The sequence below is a fragment of the Alosa alosa genome, chromosome 13, assembly GCF_017589495.1.
Source record: "Alosa alosa isolate M-15738 ecotype Scorff River chromosome 13, AALO_Geno_1.1, whole genome shotgun sequence".
Taxonomy (NCBI): Eukaryota; Metazoa; Chordata; class Actinopteri; order Clupeiformes; family Clupeidae; genus Alosa; species Alosa alosa.
The window spans coordinates 5386686-5404302 of NC_063201.1; the positions used below are offsets into that span (position 1 = coordinate 5386686).

The following is a 17617-nucleotide window of genomic DNA, read 5'->3' on the forward strand; positions in this document are numbered from 1 at the left end:
AATAAATTCTCAGATTAAATTAATAATGTTCATGAATCTGTATAAGAACAATAAATAGATATGCAATTACTTCTAACAACATTAACCTTTACACATGTTGACTAACATCAACCAGAAAGGTGGCATGGGTTGTCTAAACAGACCCAGATTTATTATTCCCACCATATTTAAAGCCACACCCATGTTCTATTTGTAAGAATATGAAGGAAGCCAAGCACTTGTTTTTCGGTCAGTGCTGGTGTAGCTCCTGCATCTTCTCTGCAATAATGGTAAGTTGTGGAGATACTTACTGTGATAGAAAATAGCACTCTGAAAGCTCTGAAAAGTGTAACTTCCATCTTGAAAAATGTAAGGCAGTTAAAAGAGATTCCATAAAAATAAGAATGTGAAGGAGTGTAATTGTACATTAAACAACACAGATACAAGTATTTGAGATGTCATTACAGTGCTATCAGAAGAATTGTATAATTTGTGATTTCAACTTTGTCATGATTCTGAATACAGTACTAAACGTGAAATACAAGTTGATATAACACATGATCTGTTATTGAATGTTAAAGTATCAGAGTTAAAATAAATACATATATATACCAGGATGCTTCTGGAATGAGCTTTGAAGGCTTCATCAACAGGGAAGTCACAAACAAATCACCAGGGAAAATCACCCAGAGCTGAATTGTTCACATTCACTGGAACCTTTTATTTAAGTACTATAATTCTTCTCAAGAACAAAATGTCAACACATTCCTTTTCCTCATAGATACAAGATATGACTCACATCTACAAAAACCCAGAGCCTGACACTGACACTCCAAGCATCGACACCGAAGATGAATATTTTAAGGAAATCTTTGAGAATTTCCAGAAAAACTCTAAGGAAGCAGCAAACTCCAAGGTGAAGGAGAAGCTCGACCAGCTAGAAAATCTCATCCTGAATATCGCCATAACAGGCAACACAGGTGCTGGGAAATCTTCCTACGTCAACGTGATAAGGGGGGTGCAGGATGACGAGGATTCAGCTGCAACTGGGGTGACAGAGACAACCATGGAGCCCCTTAAGTATCCTCATCCTACTATGCCCAACGTACAGATCTGGGACCTGCCAGGAATCGGAAGCCCAAAGTTTAAGGCGAAGCAGTACCTCAAGGATGTCAAATTTAAAACCTCTCTTCATCATCACCTCTGAGCGATTTAAGGAGAACGACATCATGCTGGCCAAAGAGATCAGGAGCAAGAAAAGACGGTTCTATTTTGTGCGCTCAAAGATCGACAACGACATCCGCTCAGAGATGAAGAAAAAGAACTTCAACAAAGAGGAGGTTCTCAACAAAATCAGAGAAGACTGCACAAAGAATCTGAAAAAAGTAGGGTCCCTTAAAGTGTTCCTGGTGTCTTCCAATGACCTTGGCAATTATGATTTCCAACTACTGATCGACACCCTGGAGAAGGAGCTTCCAAATCACAAGAGGCTGGCACTGATCCAGTCCCTTCCTGTTTGCTCAATGGCTTTGGTTGATAAAAAGGTGAAGGTCCTGCAGAGACTCATCTGGCTTACAGCATTTGGCTCCAGCGTCATTGCCATGGCTCCAATACCGGGCCTGTCATTCGCATGTGACCTTGGCATAATGATATCCTTCTTCCAAAGGTGCTTCGAAGCTTTGGGCTTGGATGACCGGTCACTCAGAAACCTGGGGGAAAGAGTGAGCAAGTCCGTCAAAGAGCTCAAGATGCCCATTAAGTCACGCTTCACAGGAGTCAACAGGAAAGTTGTGATTAAGTTCTTCACCTCGGTCCCTGTGGGCACGGCGATGACCATCGAGTACATCCTTAGCATGGTACCTGTTGCAGGTGCCCTGGTTGCAGAAGGAGTTTCCTTTGCCACAGTCTTCCATTTACTGAACAAGGGCCTTAAGGAAATGTCAGAAGATGCCAAATTAGTGCTGATGAGTGCAGGTCTCGAAGGAGCAGAGCAAGACAAAGAGGATGACACTAATGACAACACCAAGGAGCCAGAGGAGAAATAATAGCTACGAGGAAGATTCATGGTTTACGTCCAGTTATTCATTACCACTACCCAAGTGGCTCATGCTCGTCTTTAAAGTTGCTGCTTTCAGCACGCCGACTCTGGCGTCCTTCCACCACCGCACCGCCACCAGTTGGTCCCCGTCTTGCTGTCAAGGAGTAAGCTTTGTGCCTCTGCCTTCTTTCATCTGCAGGATCTGAGATCTTCCCCACATTTGCCGGATAGTGGACAGGGACCAACACAAAAAACTGCTTTCTGTTTCCAGAGACTACAATTTGTATCTCCAATAGTTATACTCATTGCTGTGCAACCTATTCAGGATAGAACTGTCAACTACTGTATATCTCTGTTTACTGAATCTTATTGAATTGTAGAAGTAATGTGAGGAGTCTTCAGACATGCTTGTGTAACCTGCACGACAGGGTAATGGCCTATACTTGTGCAGGGACAGTCTATAGTCTAATATCTAGGTTCAGTGGAGATTGGTGTAGGTTTTTTCTAGACCAGATTCTAGTATTCGCCCCAAAGACAACACACACACTCGTGGATAAAGTTTATAATAAAAAGATATATTTTATTTCACAGGTCAAAGTCATTCAATTCAGTTTAAATTATTCCAAGATCAATATTAAAAGAGATGTATTATGTTATATCTGTTTACTATTCTATTATGCTATTTTATATGTTCTATTCTAATATTCTATTTATTGTATTTATATATCCATGTACTACTTTATATTTTTTGTTCTATTTAATACCTAAGTCTAATTGTATTTTCCTTTTTAAAATACTATTAATATATTAACCTAACCTTATACTACATTACCTAATATCTTGTCTTATATTTATTATCCAATATTATTATATACTATAAATTAAACCAAAATAAAACCCAACCCAAAACAAAATGTGAGTGCACTCAAGAAAATAATAAAGAAAATAAAATAAATGAAAAGGGGAAATGGTTCAGTCCAACTTGTGCAAAGTGTAATGTCCAGATCCTACCACAATCACAAGGGTAAGGGGGTGTGTAGCCTAACAGGCAGTCCAAAAGGAAGGGGCAAGTTGATGTAGATGGTGACGATGGTGAATCCAAATCCAGGACGATGAGGGGAATCCAGAAGGTATCCAAGAGTTCCAGGGCAAGGCAACGGGGTTTGTTCGGGGTACAACAAAAACCAGTCTGCACAAAATTGTACAGATTTCTTATTAATTTCAATCTCTATCATAACAATAACACATAAATACTAAATATAACTAATTTCCGAGTTTGAATGACAACAGCAGCATATTGCTGTAGGAGCAGTCTAATAAATGTCATTGCAGCCAGGCTGCATGACAATGAACAGCGTTATTAAATCTGTCCACGATAGCTTGTTTGCTATGGCTTCCGTGGGCGCCATGACTAATACCGATCCACTTGCCTCGACACTTCATTTTGTCGCGGTCGCATAGATGTCGCTGCCTCCCCACGTTCAGTGGTGTGTGGGCGTTTTGTTTAAAATGTCAGTTACCAGCTCATACTCAGTTCGCTTTAACGTTATTATAAGTGTTTTTCCACAAATGGACCACAATTTTAGGCATGTACTTAACAGTATACAACACATTAATAGCCTAAACAAACTATGCAAGCCATTTGGAAATCTTGTTTTATTTAAACTACTCAATGCAATCTCAAATCCTCACCAGAAACACCAGCAGTCAATATATTCATCCAAATCCTAGTTTCGTTTGTTTTATGGACTACTAGGTGGTCGTGGAAGAGATCGTTAAACATTATTTGTCTTGTAAGCGGAACCAAAGTTTCACAGGCACCGTTGTGGTAGAACAAAGGACCTACAACCTCGTCCTTTCATTGGAGAGTCGCCTCGCGTTCAACGGAATCATTTGCATAAAGATGGGCCTCGGCCAGCTTCTTAGTCGCGCTTACATTATTTCAAATGCAGCTGCCTTCCCCGGATGCTTTTGGTGGCGTTAAAAGTAAACGACGCCACCCATAGGACTAGAGTGGAATGCGACACGACAAAAAGAAGTGTCGTGCAAGTGGATCGGTACCGTGAGTCGGCGGCTAACGGCAACCGGAGCTTACAGTTCTTTTAACAAGCACATTATTATATTAAATTGTCTAAATTTCATACATTAAATAAACTCTATGGTTGATCTATAGATCGGGTGTCCTGACTGGTTTTAAATGTCTAGCAATCAAATCGGAATTACCGATACAATTTTAGCTGGGCTAGCTTAGGTTTCAAGTGTTCTAGCTTAGGTTTCACACACATCTTCATCACTCACATACATCATACATACAGTACTCTGCTTGAAATAGTAAGTCCCCTCACCATACTTGCAGTACACTGCCCCCTCCCCTACATACACAGCACATTATTTCATCAGGAAGCTTCTCCAACACACATCCCTGAATGTCACCATTTGGGATCTGCCAGGTGTTGGCACTCTGAATTTTAGGGCGAGGACATATCTAAAAGACGTAAAGTTTAAACGTTACGACTTCTTCATCATCCTCAGTTCTGAGAGATTCAAAGAAAATGACAAAGCTAGCCAAAGCGATAAGGAAGAAGAAAAAACTGTTTTATTAAATTCGCTCGAAGATTGACAATGACGTCAATGCTGAAAGCAAAAAGAAACACTTCAAAGAGGAGTTGCTGTCTAAGATCAGAGAGGAGTGTAAGGTGAACTTGAAAGGTGTTGGAACCCTGGAAATCGTTAAGTCTTGTCTTACTACGTCGTTACTACAAGTTACAGCAGGCAGTTTTAATCGACATCTGCAAAAGCAAGTTTTGCAGCGTTCTGGACTTTGCAACAGAGGCGGCTAAAGGAACTCGGACTACTCCGGCCTGCAACAACACGGACTTCGCCTGCTACTCCTCCCGGGCGTCCGGGCGGTGTGCGAGGAAGCAGAAGAGGGGCAAAGGGCTGAGGCGATCCGGGCCAGGCTAGCGGCCAGCCAACTTCGCCCAGCCATACCATCCATTCTCCTGGCAAATGTCACGATCACTGGACAACAAAATGGATCACATACGACTGCTGAGATCAACGAACCGCACAGTAAGTAACTGCTGTGTGCTTTCGTCTTCACTGAGACTTGGTTAAATGACAGCATTCCGGACTCTGCTGTACAACTGGAGCAGCTAGCATGCTATCGAGCAGACAGGGCCATTGTAAAGGGAGGTAAATCCGCGAGGAGGAGGAATCTGTGTTTTACATCCGTGGCGAATGGTGCCAGGACACTGTAGTAGTATGCAAACACTGCTCACCACTGGCAGGAGTTTATGATCATAAAGTGCCGACCTTTTTACCTGCCAAGGGGAAATTACTGCGATTCTGCTAGTGCGCGGTATACATCCCGCCAACAACAACAACAGCGATAAGAACCCAGCGGCTCTTAGTGAACTGTACCAGGCTGTCAGTGAACAACAGGCGAGCACACCCAGGCGGTTTCACCATCTTCACTGGAGATTTTAACCATGCTGATCTAAAACTGTACTTCCAAAGCTACACCAGCATGTTGATTTTCCAACAAGAGGAGATAACATCCTGGACCTGGCCTACACTACACACAAAAAAGGAGCATACAAAGCCACCCCCCTCCCCACATTGGACTTTCAGACCATATCACTGTTATGCTAATGCCCGCATACAGACAAAGGGTAAGCGAACAAACGGTTCGTAAGCAGGTAAAAGTGTGGCCTGAGGGAGCCTCCGATGCTCTTCAAGACTGCTTTGACACAACAGACTGGGAAATGTTCAAGCAGGCAGCCACTTACAACAACCGGACAGACATAGAGGAGTATACAGACACTGTAACCTCTTACATCACCAAGTGCATCGATGATGTGACCCACACAAAAGACATCATCACTTTCGGGCTAACTGGAAGCCATGGCTGACAGGGGATGTCCTCAGGCTGCTGAGGGCCAGAGACAAAGCCTACAGAGCTGGGGATGAAGCTGGCATGAAAACAGCGAGAGCCAACCTGTCCCGTGGCATCAAGGAAGCAAAAAAGGAATACACTCACAAGATAACCACCCACTTCAAAGACAGCAGGAACTCACAAAGCCTATGGCAGGGCATTCAGGCCCTCCCGCGGACTACAAGCCCGCGCCACAGAGCTGTGAGCAACATCCCTCTGCTCAACAACCTGAACGCTTCTTTGCTGCGGCTTTGAAGCACAAAACAGCACCTGCCCACAGAAGACCCATCCCCTCTACATGAGCAGCCCCTGTGCCTCTCTGCCGACAGCGTGAAGAGGACACTTGCTGCTATCAACACCGTAAGGCAACAGGTCAGACAACATCCCAGGTCGTGCTGAAGGACTGCGCGGGGAGCTTAAGGATGTCTTCACAGACATCTTTAACACTTCCTGAAGCAAGCCATCGTCCCATCATGTTTCAAAGCTGCCACCATCATACCTGTGCCGAAGAAAACTGCTCCATCCTGCTTCAATGACTACGCCCTGTGGCACTGACACCCATCATCATGAAGTGCTTTGGCGGCTTGTCATGTCACATATCAAAGCCATTCTCCCCCACCCTGGACCCCTTCCAGTTTGCATACCCGAGCCAAAGCGGTCTACAGAGGATGCAATCTGCTCTGCCCTCCACCCAGCCCTCACCCACCTGGAAAAAAAGACTCATATGTGAGATTGCTGTTTATAGACTTCAGTTCTGCATTCAACACCATAATACCACAACAACTCATCTGCAAACTTGACAAACTGGGACTCAGTACCTACCTCTGCAACTGGCTACTGGACTTCCTCTGTCAGAGGCCCCAAGTAGTACGTGTTGGCAACAATACCTCAAGCAGCATCACACTGAGCACAGGGGCCCCCAAGGCCTGCGTGCTCAGTCCGCTGCTCTTCACCCTGCTGGCGCATGACTGCACTGCAACCTACAGCAACAATCACATGAGTGAAATTTGCTGGCGACACAACTCTGGTGGGTCTCATCACCAAAGAGCGACGAGACTCAATACAGGTTGGAGGTCGACCATCTGACCCGCGTGGTGCAGGGACAACAACCTCCTGCTGAGCGTCCAGCAAGACCAAAGAGATTGTTGTTGACTTCGGAGAGGTCACACCCAACACCTGCCACTGACCATCGGCGGTGCTGTGGTGGAAGAAGCGAGCAGCACCAAATTCCTGGGGGTGCACATCAGTGAAGACCTCTCCTGGACCACCAACACTGCATCACTGGCGAAGAGAGCTCAGCGCCTGTACTTCCCTCGCGAAAACTCAGGCGAGCAAGTGCTCCACCAGCCATCATGACCACATTCTACCGAGGCACCATTGAGCATCCTCTCCAGCTGTATGGCTGTGTGGGGGGGGAAGCTGCACTGAATACAACAGGAAAGCCCTGCAGGCGCATAGTGAACACAGCTGGAAGGATCGTGGTGCTTCACTCCCCTCCCTGAAGGACATTTACACCACCCACCTCACCCGCCAAGGCGACCAAAATTGTGAGTGATGCAAGTCACCCGCTCACAATCTGTTTGATCTACTGCCCTCTGGGAAGAGGTACAGAAGCCTGCGGCTCCCTTTACCAGACTCACTAACAGCTTCATACACCAAGCTGTAAGGATGCTGAACTCTCTCCCTCCTCTCCCCCTCCACCCTCAGCTACATAACATCCTGGACATTGGACCCACAATGGCCGCCTGCACTCTCCACCTGCACACTTGAACACTTGCACACTTGTACACTTTACAACTTGGTGTTGTTGTCCTGAAAACACAACACTTCTGCTGCTCTTACATAACTTGCACCACTATGCCACTTTCTTTATTACTTAGGTCAAACAGTATTTTATAGTATTTTACAGTATTTGCACTAGTATTTTATTGACTGTCTATGCACAATTTCAACAAAATTTTGCTGCTCTTATTTTTCATTATTATTATATGTGCCCTCTTATTTACTTATTTACTTACTTTTTGTTTACTTGAATGTTATGTTTGTCTGTGGACTTAAAATTGGTCAAATATGTCTTGTCTTCACCGTGGGATAGTGAGAAGCGTAATTTCGATCTCTTTGTATGTCTGGAACATGTGAAGAAATTGACAATAAAGCTGACTTTGACTTTGACTTTGACTTAACATTCTAAAGAATATCTGGGTTCATTGAATTCAACATAGAATTTTAGAACCTTTAATTGTTGCGGAACTTAGAATGTTCAAAAACCTACACCTTTAAGGGTTAAGGTGTTAGAGAGGAAGATGAAGATTTTTCAGGGAATGGTCTGGCTCACAGCTTTGGCCTCAGGTGTTGCATCTGCAGTTCCTGTTCCAGGTCTAACAATGGCATGTGACTACGGGATAGTCACAGGATTTCTCGACATCGCTTTCAAATCCTTTGGGCTTGAAGACAGGTCTTTAAAGAAGCTTGCAACAAGAGTGCAAATGAACTGGAAGGATTTGAAAGGTGAAATAAAATCAAGGTTTAAAGACGGAGTCACACCTGGGGTGGTAATGTCTTTTTTCAGAACGCCTTCAATGGTCGGACTCATGACTGTGAAGAGCCTGCTGAGCTAGGTCATTTTTTTGGGTGCTGCACCTGCAGGAGCAATTTTTGTGGCCGTCATGCACTTTATGCTCAACAAAGCCCTCAAGGAGATGGAGAATGATGCCAAACCTGTTCTGGAAAAGGCACAGCTGTGAAGTCAAGTTCAGGTGCAGCATAAATCAAAGCCATGGATGAATCATACCTACCTACCTGTCATGAGCTCTCTCTCTGCCTGGTAACACACGCTGATTGAAGTCTGATGACCTCCACCTGTTCCTGCTCTGCTCTGCCTCACCCTCGTTACCTACCAGCTGCACTGCATTCACCACTCATCATGCCCTGTATATAAAGCCTTGCTTTTCAGTCCACACTTGTCAGATCGTCTGCAACCAGCACCAGTTACCTGCCTGTTTTGGAAAACGCCTCTGACTCTTTTCCTTCGTGATCCCGGACCCGCCGCGACTACTTCTGTGTTCTCCAGCCCCGTAATCTTGACCTGCCTTCCGTCCCTCTTCTACTAATGCAGCCTAGTCCTTGACTGTACTGCTGCTTCGTGTTGTGTGTGTGTGTGTGTTTCCCCCAGGACTTCCCGGATCATCCAGCTCCTGCCATCGCTGTTCGGCTACTGGGGGAACACACACACGCAGACTCTGAACTCCCGTACCCCGGAACCCTGAAACCCCATAACCCCCAACCCTTAAATAAACTTTTGAACGTGACGCTTTTGTGGTCCTCGTCCTGTTTGGTGTCTGACACCTACCTCTCTATCTGTCTGAGGCTACTTAAAAAAAAAAAAAAAAAAGACAGTGAAAAAAAATATTGGGGACAGGAATCAATTGTATAATGTTGGTTTTTTTTTTTTTTTTTTTTTTTATCTGTGTCTTGAAAGTGAATGTGTGACCATACCGTATACACAATCTGCATGTGTATATATATCATAGATCTGTTATTGTAAAATAGTAGAGGTGCATTCTCCACATGTTTAGAACAAGCATATTTCTTGCGAGAAATTACTCTTGAAAAATACACTGAATTTTAATTTTAAGAAAAACATGGATAGAGGTTCTTTGTTTGATTTATATACGACTGTTCCATTACAGAACTCACTGCCAAGTTTCCATACCAGCCACAGTTCTTAGAGAGTATAAACATTACCAAGACTTAGTCTAATGTTGACTTCATTCTGCTAGAAAGAGCAAATGTTACATACCGACAGGGCCGGAATGGGGCCACTTTTCAGCCCAGGAGTTTCAGGCCCAAGACCAGCCCACTTTTTCCATGGTGGTGGAAATTGGATAAATTAAGCATTTATATTTATTTATATATATATATATATATATATATATATATAAAATTTACTTAAACTGAGAAGTTAAAAAAATATTCCACGGATAGATTGATAAGTTAACAAAAACAGAAAGAAATAAAGAAATGTATTCCACTATTCCACAAAGAGGCATATTGAACTAATGTTTACACGTTTTTCTGCATGGGTAGGCTATATTGGTGTTTGGTGATGTAGGCTACTCCTTTAGCCTACTACACTCAATTCTGAGCAAACAAGGCATATAGGTTGATCATGTATATTACTGCTCATGCTATATTACTGTCATATATTGATCTTTCTTGCATTAAATAATTTCAATTCATATTGTTTACTCTTTTATCCTCTCTACTTGTCCCTCATAGCCTCCTCATCGCTAATTTCAGGATCATCATCAGGGACTGGCCAATCTACTGCCGAGAGGCTACCATTTTTTTTTACTGCATAGCCACACAGATCAAGATTGGGTTTTGTTATCAATATTTGCATAATTTTGCAAAGTCTATGAATTGCAATGTTGGATGATACAAAAAGGCTAATATTTTAATTCATTGAATAAGTTGCTTGCGAATAGGCGGGTTTCCCCATTTACCAACAAAACTAGATGTGGGGCAGATGACACTTGGTGGCCGTCCGCAACGGTAACGTCCAACCTATTCAACGTCCAATATTACCCAATAATTACGTTGCTAATTATTGCCATCTCTCCTACCAGTTGCCAGTGTCTGTCTTTAAAAAAATTCTGGAAGCTTGGCAGATTTGACAACATCCTGCTCCAATGCCTTCCTTTCTTTTTACCTGGCCTTTTCAGGCCCTTCTGGCCTCTTCATACCATCCATCCTCCCTGACGCCGGTAGGGCCGGCCCGACCGGCTATCAGCAGGCCTATTTGAGAACTTTTTGGAAATAACGGGCTAAATCGACCCAACCAACTCTTTTTGGGAGGGGAGAACTCCCTCACATGGTAGTCTACAATCCATGCAGAGGCTGCGGTGTCATAGACTGCGGAACGCGAGTAGCCTACTTTAAGAGAAGATAGACTGCGACAAATGTCAATATGTTTTTTTCTTGCCCAAAAGTGAAGCGGCCCAACGGCAATTCTCCCAATTACCCACCTGGGGCCTGCATACCGATATTGACAGGTCATGCTTGGAGATGCCCATCACAATAAGTGAAGGTACAGAGTTGGTTTCACAATAAGTGAATGAATAATGGCAACCAAGGACATGCAGTAAAGTATCAATATAACTATATAATCTGTATTGTAGTCCGACGTTACGATGAAAACAGGCGGTGTGGTTTCCTGCACAAGTTAGGTGTGAGACTAAATGCATAAAAAAAAAAGTTCATCAAGTTCTCCATGATGATCGTGGCCTTGCAGGTCGCAGGAGAACGTTTCAAAGGTTTTACTAGTGCTTATGTAAGCACTTGTTTACCTGACTACGCCACCTAATTAAAGAGCTGGGAACTCAATGAACTGCAGGTTCTTTTAATTTGGTGGGAGCAACAGAACAGAACTACCACAACAGCAAATCCGTATAAAAATATATATATTTATTACAAGCTTTCAGTTAAAAGTGTACACCATTCACACACTCATTCATGCATGGGCCATCCGAATAATCAGTCCACGTTCCATCCAATACAGGCACACACACACAGCTGACGCTACACCAAGTCCACACAGTCCTCTTTATCAGTCCGGTTCACAGCAGCGTCTCCAAGGCACACCTATAACCATAGTTCGAATTACAGGGGGTACTATACCCCCCAATGAAGACCCAATACCCCCCAAAGAGACAGAAATATCAGTTTTTGGGGGGGGGGGTACTAGTATTTGTATTTGTTGTTTGTTTTTACATTCTATTTCCTATTTTTAGTTTGATAAATGTAGTTTCATCTGAGAACCCTGATATCTTAACGAAACTATTTTCTATCTACAAACAATTACATTAAAAGTGTAGGTGCAGTTAGGTTTTATACACTGTTCATATGTGTTAAGTAAAGGGGTACCCAGCAGACAGGAGAGGCACAGGATAAAAGCCGTGAGCAGACCGCAGGGAGACGACACGATGAGGGCAGAGGGCAGAGTTGATCAAAACAGTTCTCTTTTGGATATACAGTATAAAAACGATGAGATATTCTGTAGCCAGTTTGTCGCATGTTTAGACCTTGTATGTGTGTTGCACAACACATGTTGCACTTGGCGATCACGGTGGGGATTGATATGGTAATGGATCATGATGGTCAGAAGAAGTGAAGGAGCAGTACCCCCCAAATTATGGTGGGGTAATTCGCACTCTGCCTATAACCCACACGCGCACTCACACAACATACACACAAGAGAGAAGCCGCCAGTATCTCCACAGCAAAATATCACAGCAAACACCAAACAGAGCGATCAAGCATTTAAACACACTATAATTCCCCACACTACCCCCACAGGCTATAATATATTCACAGGCGGCAGTCTATAACTCTCAATTAACGTGTTGCAATAATCGTTGAATTCATGCAGCGAGGATGTAGATCTTGAACTTGAACCAATGCGGCACTCACCATCAAACTGGGAGCAGACGTACAGTATCTGACTCCCAGTCCAGTTGAACGTAGCCCACAGTCACTGCGCCGGTGCAGCTTGGTTGATTGTAGACACTGGGCCTCCACGCCTTAGGGAACCAACGGGGATGACTGGCAAACCATTCGCCAAAACGTAACGTCGGGAACTGGAGTCGTAGTGTAGATCAGCGCAGCTCAGCAATCCAGTCAACCACAGGCGCAGATTAAGCCAGGAACTCCAAACAGACTATCCACAGCAACGAACGGAGGAAAGAGAGCAGCAAGCCAGGCCGAACACCCTTCATCTGATCAGTCCACCCTTTATGTCCAAGTTACTACTAGGCCGGCAATCATTAACACCTGGAAACTTAATCAGCTATTAGGCCATTGTTCAGCTGTTACCTGCAGCGCAGGGGGGGGAAGGGGCGTAGCCCCGAGTCATGCAATTACGGTCAGACAATAATACACAGCAATCAATGCACACCACAATATAAAAATAAGAAAGTAAAAAGCATAGCAATCATTATCTAAAAATTCACATTTCACACCATGCAAAAATGACCACAATTATCCATATATCCTTACATATGACACTTACTGCTGAATTAATGCAATGTCAGAGCACAGGTGCAGGAAATGTCCAAATATGACACAGGATCCGAAGACCTTTCCCACTAAGATATTGGAAACATCCTTGAGTGTGGCTTGAGGAAGGGGCCTGGACAAAATCCAACCTACCAGGATGAGCCCCCATAGGTTGTAAAAAGGGAAAATCCTCTGGTTTGTAATGTAGGTGTTTTACCAACAAGATAAATCATAGTTTGTCATGGAATTCTGCCTCAAGAGCCTTCTTTTTGGTTGAGTTTTGACTTCTTTTTCAGCACTTTTAATGGAAAATGCTTACTACTTATGATATGATATTCATACTTACAGTAGCCTATATCCTGGCCAAGGCTAAAACTCCGACACAACACTCACCGCTTTCCAAACTAATTGCAGATATAAAAATGTAACAATGGTTAACTAGAGTAAATTACATAGGCCTATGCAACTAGCAAGCTGCCCTTGGTGTAAAGTTAGGATCCGTTAATGTTCCTATCAATAAACATGTAATGTTGTAACACCATGCCACTATAGTAAAACAGGTCTAGTTCTTTCCAAGGACTCTGTAGCTTGAATAGGATGAAATCCGTTGTCAAAACCATGGCCATGGGTATTGGCATGTCTGATAAAACAATCAGCACAACATGTGATAATTAAATTTCTGTGCTATGAATGCATTCCTTTCGTCAGTGAGGTTCACGGAGACAGAAGCTCCCCAGGGCTCGGATGCAAGCAGGAGACACCTGCAACTTCACATGCCTGTCGTTTCTCGGGTGGAGCTGAAAGGCATTGAACCAACACTGCAGGGGGCGTGCCTTCAGCAGGCCCAATGGCAGTACCGCAGCTGCGGTTGCCATTAAGCCATTAAGCCCAACAGCCTCTGGACTTTGTGGGCGGTGACCAGTCTGCCCAGCCGAAAGCCTGTCAGAGCCTCGGTCAAGCTGTCTACCCTCCGTGGAGTGAGAGACACCGTCATGCTGACCGAGTCGAGGAGGACACCAAGGAAATCCGCCTGCTGGCGGGCTGCAAGTTGCTCTTTTTCCAGTTGACCGTGAAAACCCAGGGCCTGGATATGGGTCAGAACCATGTTGGTGTCGTGCACCACCTGCACCTGAGATGGGGCACAAATTAGCCAGTCGTCCAGGTGCGGTAGGATCTTTAGGCCCTGACCTGCAGGGGGCTAAGCGGGCTGCCACCACGAGAGTAAAAAATTCTGGGGCCAGTGAAAGGCCAAATGGGAGGACCTGAAACTGGAACACCCTGCCTTGGAAGGCGAAGCGGAGGAAGGACCTGTGTGCTGGGCAGATAGGGACATGGAAGTACGCGTCTTTTAGATCCAGAGACATAAACCACTCCCCTTCCTGGATGGAACTAATCACTATTCCAACGCGGGACCATTTTGAAATGGCAGCACCTTGAGGTACTGGTTCAAGGGCCTGAGGTCGAGGACCGGCCGGTAACCTCCGTCTTTTTTGGGCACAGTAAAATATTTGGAATAAAACCCAGTGTGCCGTGCGTGCAGCGGTACTTCTGAGATGGCCCCTTTCAGAAGCAACTCCTTGACAAGCACGGAATTTAAAAGGGAGTCTATCACAGACGTCATCTTGACCCCTGAAAACATAGGGGGTCAGCCGTCAACTGTAGGCGGTGACCGTGGAGTCACCGTAGCCACAACCCAAGAGTCTGGCACAATCCCTTCCCAGGAGGTCCTGGACAGCTGGGAAGGGCAATCGACGGGCAGCCCCGGATCCCTAGGCAGGACCGCCACCGCCCTGCACCTCTGCCCTGCCCCTGTCGAGGTCTTTGCTGTCCTCTGGGCCAGGGAGTTGGGGCTGAGCTCTGGTCTGGTGCACCTAAAGCCGGTCCCGTGGGGCAGCATAGTTGATACTACCTGTGGGTGTTGGGGCGGGGCTGCCACCCCATACTTACCTGATGCTGCCCTGTGGGGAACCGGAGCCCGCCTGTGGCACACACGCTGACCAGTTTCTCTAGAAGCCCAGCCTGTTCCACTCTGTCCAGCACCCCTGGGGAGTCTGGATGGAACACATGCCCAGGCACCACGGGAGACCTAACAGGTCTGTCCTGATGGCATCAGGGAGAGGTTTGGGCAAGCCACACCTGTCTACGGCACAGCACCGCAGAGGCCATAGCACTCCCCACATCACGCCACCAGCTGGGAGTGGGCTGACAGTCAGGCTTCCACCAGGGCCCTTGCATCATGGTCCTCCCGGCTCTTCGTTTTTCTCGCAGAGCCGCCAGAGTGATAGCCAGGGCGTTGCCCATACGGGCTGCCCGTGCTGATGCGTCAAAGCAGTGACTGATGAGACGGTCCGCCTTGGCACACCTCCTTACGCGGGGCAGCGTGGATTGGGAGATGCATTGGCAGGCCCCAGGGAAGTCCAGGCGGCAATGGACTGCTCGGACCGGGTGGCATATCCCCTAGCCCTGAGTCGGCCGGATAGGCAGCCTTTGCCAGCTGACGGCAACCTGGATTGAATTGGGGGCGCTGCCACGGGTATACAGGGTGGTGGGCTGCTGTGCGAGATGCCTTCCCAGACGCCCCCAAGTCTGGCATAGGGGCCTGAAAACCCAGGATCTTGGAGGCACTCAACACCCGTGACATCAAGGAGCCGACGGGGACCTCCCTGGCACCGTGGATTCATCAGTTGGCTCCACCATGTCTGAATGTAGCTCATCCAGGAGGCCGTCCCCTCTTCGCCATCGATCGTAGAACGAGGGGCATGGAGCGACAGCACATCCACATCACCCAGATCAACATCCGCACCATGGCTCTCAGGCCTGGATGGGGAGAGACCTTCCTGGCCAGGGGCAGAGAAGGGATGACGTGCCCTGAAGACCCTCCAGCCTGTCCATCCTCCCAGCCAGAGCCTGGAGAGCTGAGAGAATCTGGAAGCGACTCCGCCATTACCCTCGGTCACGGCAGCTGGAGCCGAGCGCTAGCAGGTCCAGGGACCTCCACCTGATCATGCCTGGAAGGGGACTCATGTTGTCGTTTTACGCCAGTGTGTATGCTTACGGCCATGCCTATGAGAGTGGGATGGTCGGCTCGGGTGAGCCGCCTGTCCTGGCTCGTCACGACGCGGGCCACATGCCTGGTCAGCCCGGCGGAGCCATTCCTCCCCTAGGAAGGTCACAGGCTGCGCTGCAAGGGCTGTCGACATCCTCCAGGAGGTGGCGGCCCCAAGGCAAGCGGGACACTCTATGCCCGTCATTGGGGCCATCGCGGGCCCCACAGACTCCCTGCAGTAGTGTGCCGCCATAGCCTACCACAGAAAAACACAATGCAATACTACACAATACAATACAATAAGGCACTTACCTTGGCCGTACAACGACTGGGTCTGCAAGCAGCAGCCCCGTCCCGAAAAGAGATACAGCAGTGGTGTAATACAGTACACGGTGGCCTGGAAGCAGCGTGCGGACACGCTTAGCAGGCTCACACTGGCCCAGCTAGCTGCGGACAGCAGCGACGGGGTACACAACAGATACACAAAGAAGGCGGCCACCAGTGCGCGAACGCACGCGCCGACGTACACCAGTGGACAACTGGAGAAAAGACACAGCAGCCCGCACCTCGCAAGCAGACTGCACCTAGCAGACACAAACAGCTAAACTTACCTTTTGCAAGTAGCCTAGCACACAACAACAAAGCTAACAAGAAGCACACAGTAACATTAGCGCCTAAGCGGCCGAGCACATACGCTGATCAGGCCCACACAGGTTCCGGCTGCCAGAGCAGTAAACAGAAATAATAACGGTGGCCCACGCCGGTGCGCAAACGCACCCAGCAGGCTCACACCAAGCCCAATCCAGCCGCGAACAGCCAGATAAGGTACACAGTAGTTAACAAACAACAACCCGAAACCTGGCACACACAAAAGGAAAATAACACTGAAACGGGCGGCCCGCAGCAGTGCTCGCTGCAGGCAGCAGGCTCACACTAGCCCCTCCGCCGTGCGGTATGGGGTGAACTCAGGAAAGGCGCCAACAAGTTAAACAAAGTTAAACAAAGTTAAACGAAGTTTCCTGAAAAAACACAGGTTACTGCCACATGCAGACTAACAAACACAGTCAAAGCAAGAAAAGCAGTGAAAGTACGTACTCAATGTATCACAGGTCTCAGATGAGGCGATCAAGGTGAGAGACTGAACCGAGCAATCTCCTCGCTATTTACAAGCTCGAAGTCGTTCTGCTTCGGAGGTCATGGGCATGACTTTGTTGACATATGGTCTCGGTGATAGGCAGAACGAAGGTGATCATTCCTTTTTTAGACCGTAGTGACGGTCAGAGTGAGGTCGAAACAGATCAGCTCTATATTTTGAGATTAATTTCAATTCAGGTTGCTATTTATACAGTTGCAGTGTGAAGCTGATGTTTTCTTTTATGAATCATAATATTGAATTCTGCAGTGCAGTGCCTCATGAACACAGGAGACAAAATCAGAAAGAAAGGCAGTAAACAGACATTGGATCTCTGACCACACTCTCTTTCTCTCTCTCTCTCTCTCTCTCTCTCTCTCTCTCTCACACACACACTAGATGTGTGTGGTGAGGTACAATGATAATAAT

The 17617-nt window shown here is 46.3% G+C and overlaps 1 protein-coding gene across 1 annotated transcript; it reads left to right on the forward strand.

The window, feature by feature from the left end:
- The first annotated feature begins 769 nt into the window (after positions 1 to 769).
- Positions 770 to 2024, forward strand: LOC125305712 (interferon-inducible GTPase 5-like). The gene is given in 2 exon segments (XM_048260627.1): positions 770 to 1164; positions 1166 to 2024. Coding segments are annotated over 2 exon segments (1254 nt in total).
- The last annotated feature ends 15593 nt before the right edge of the window (positions 2025 to 17617 follow it).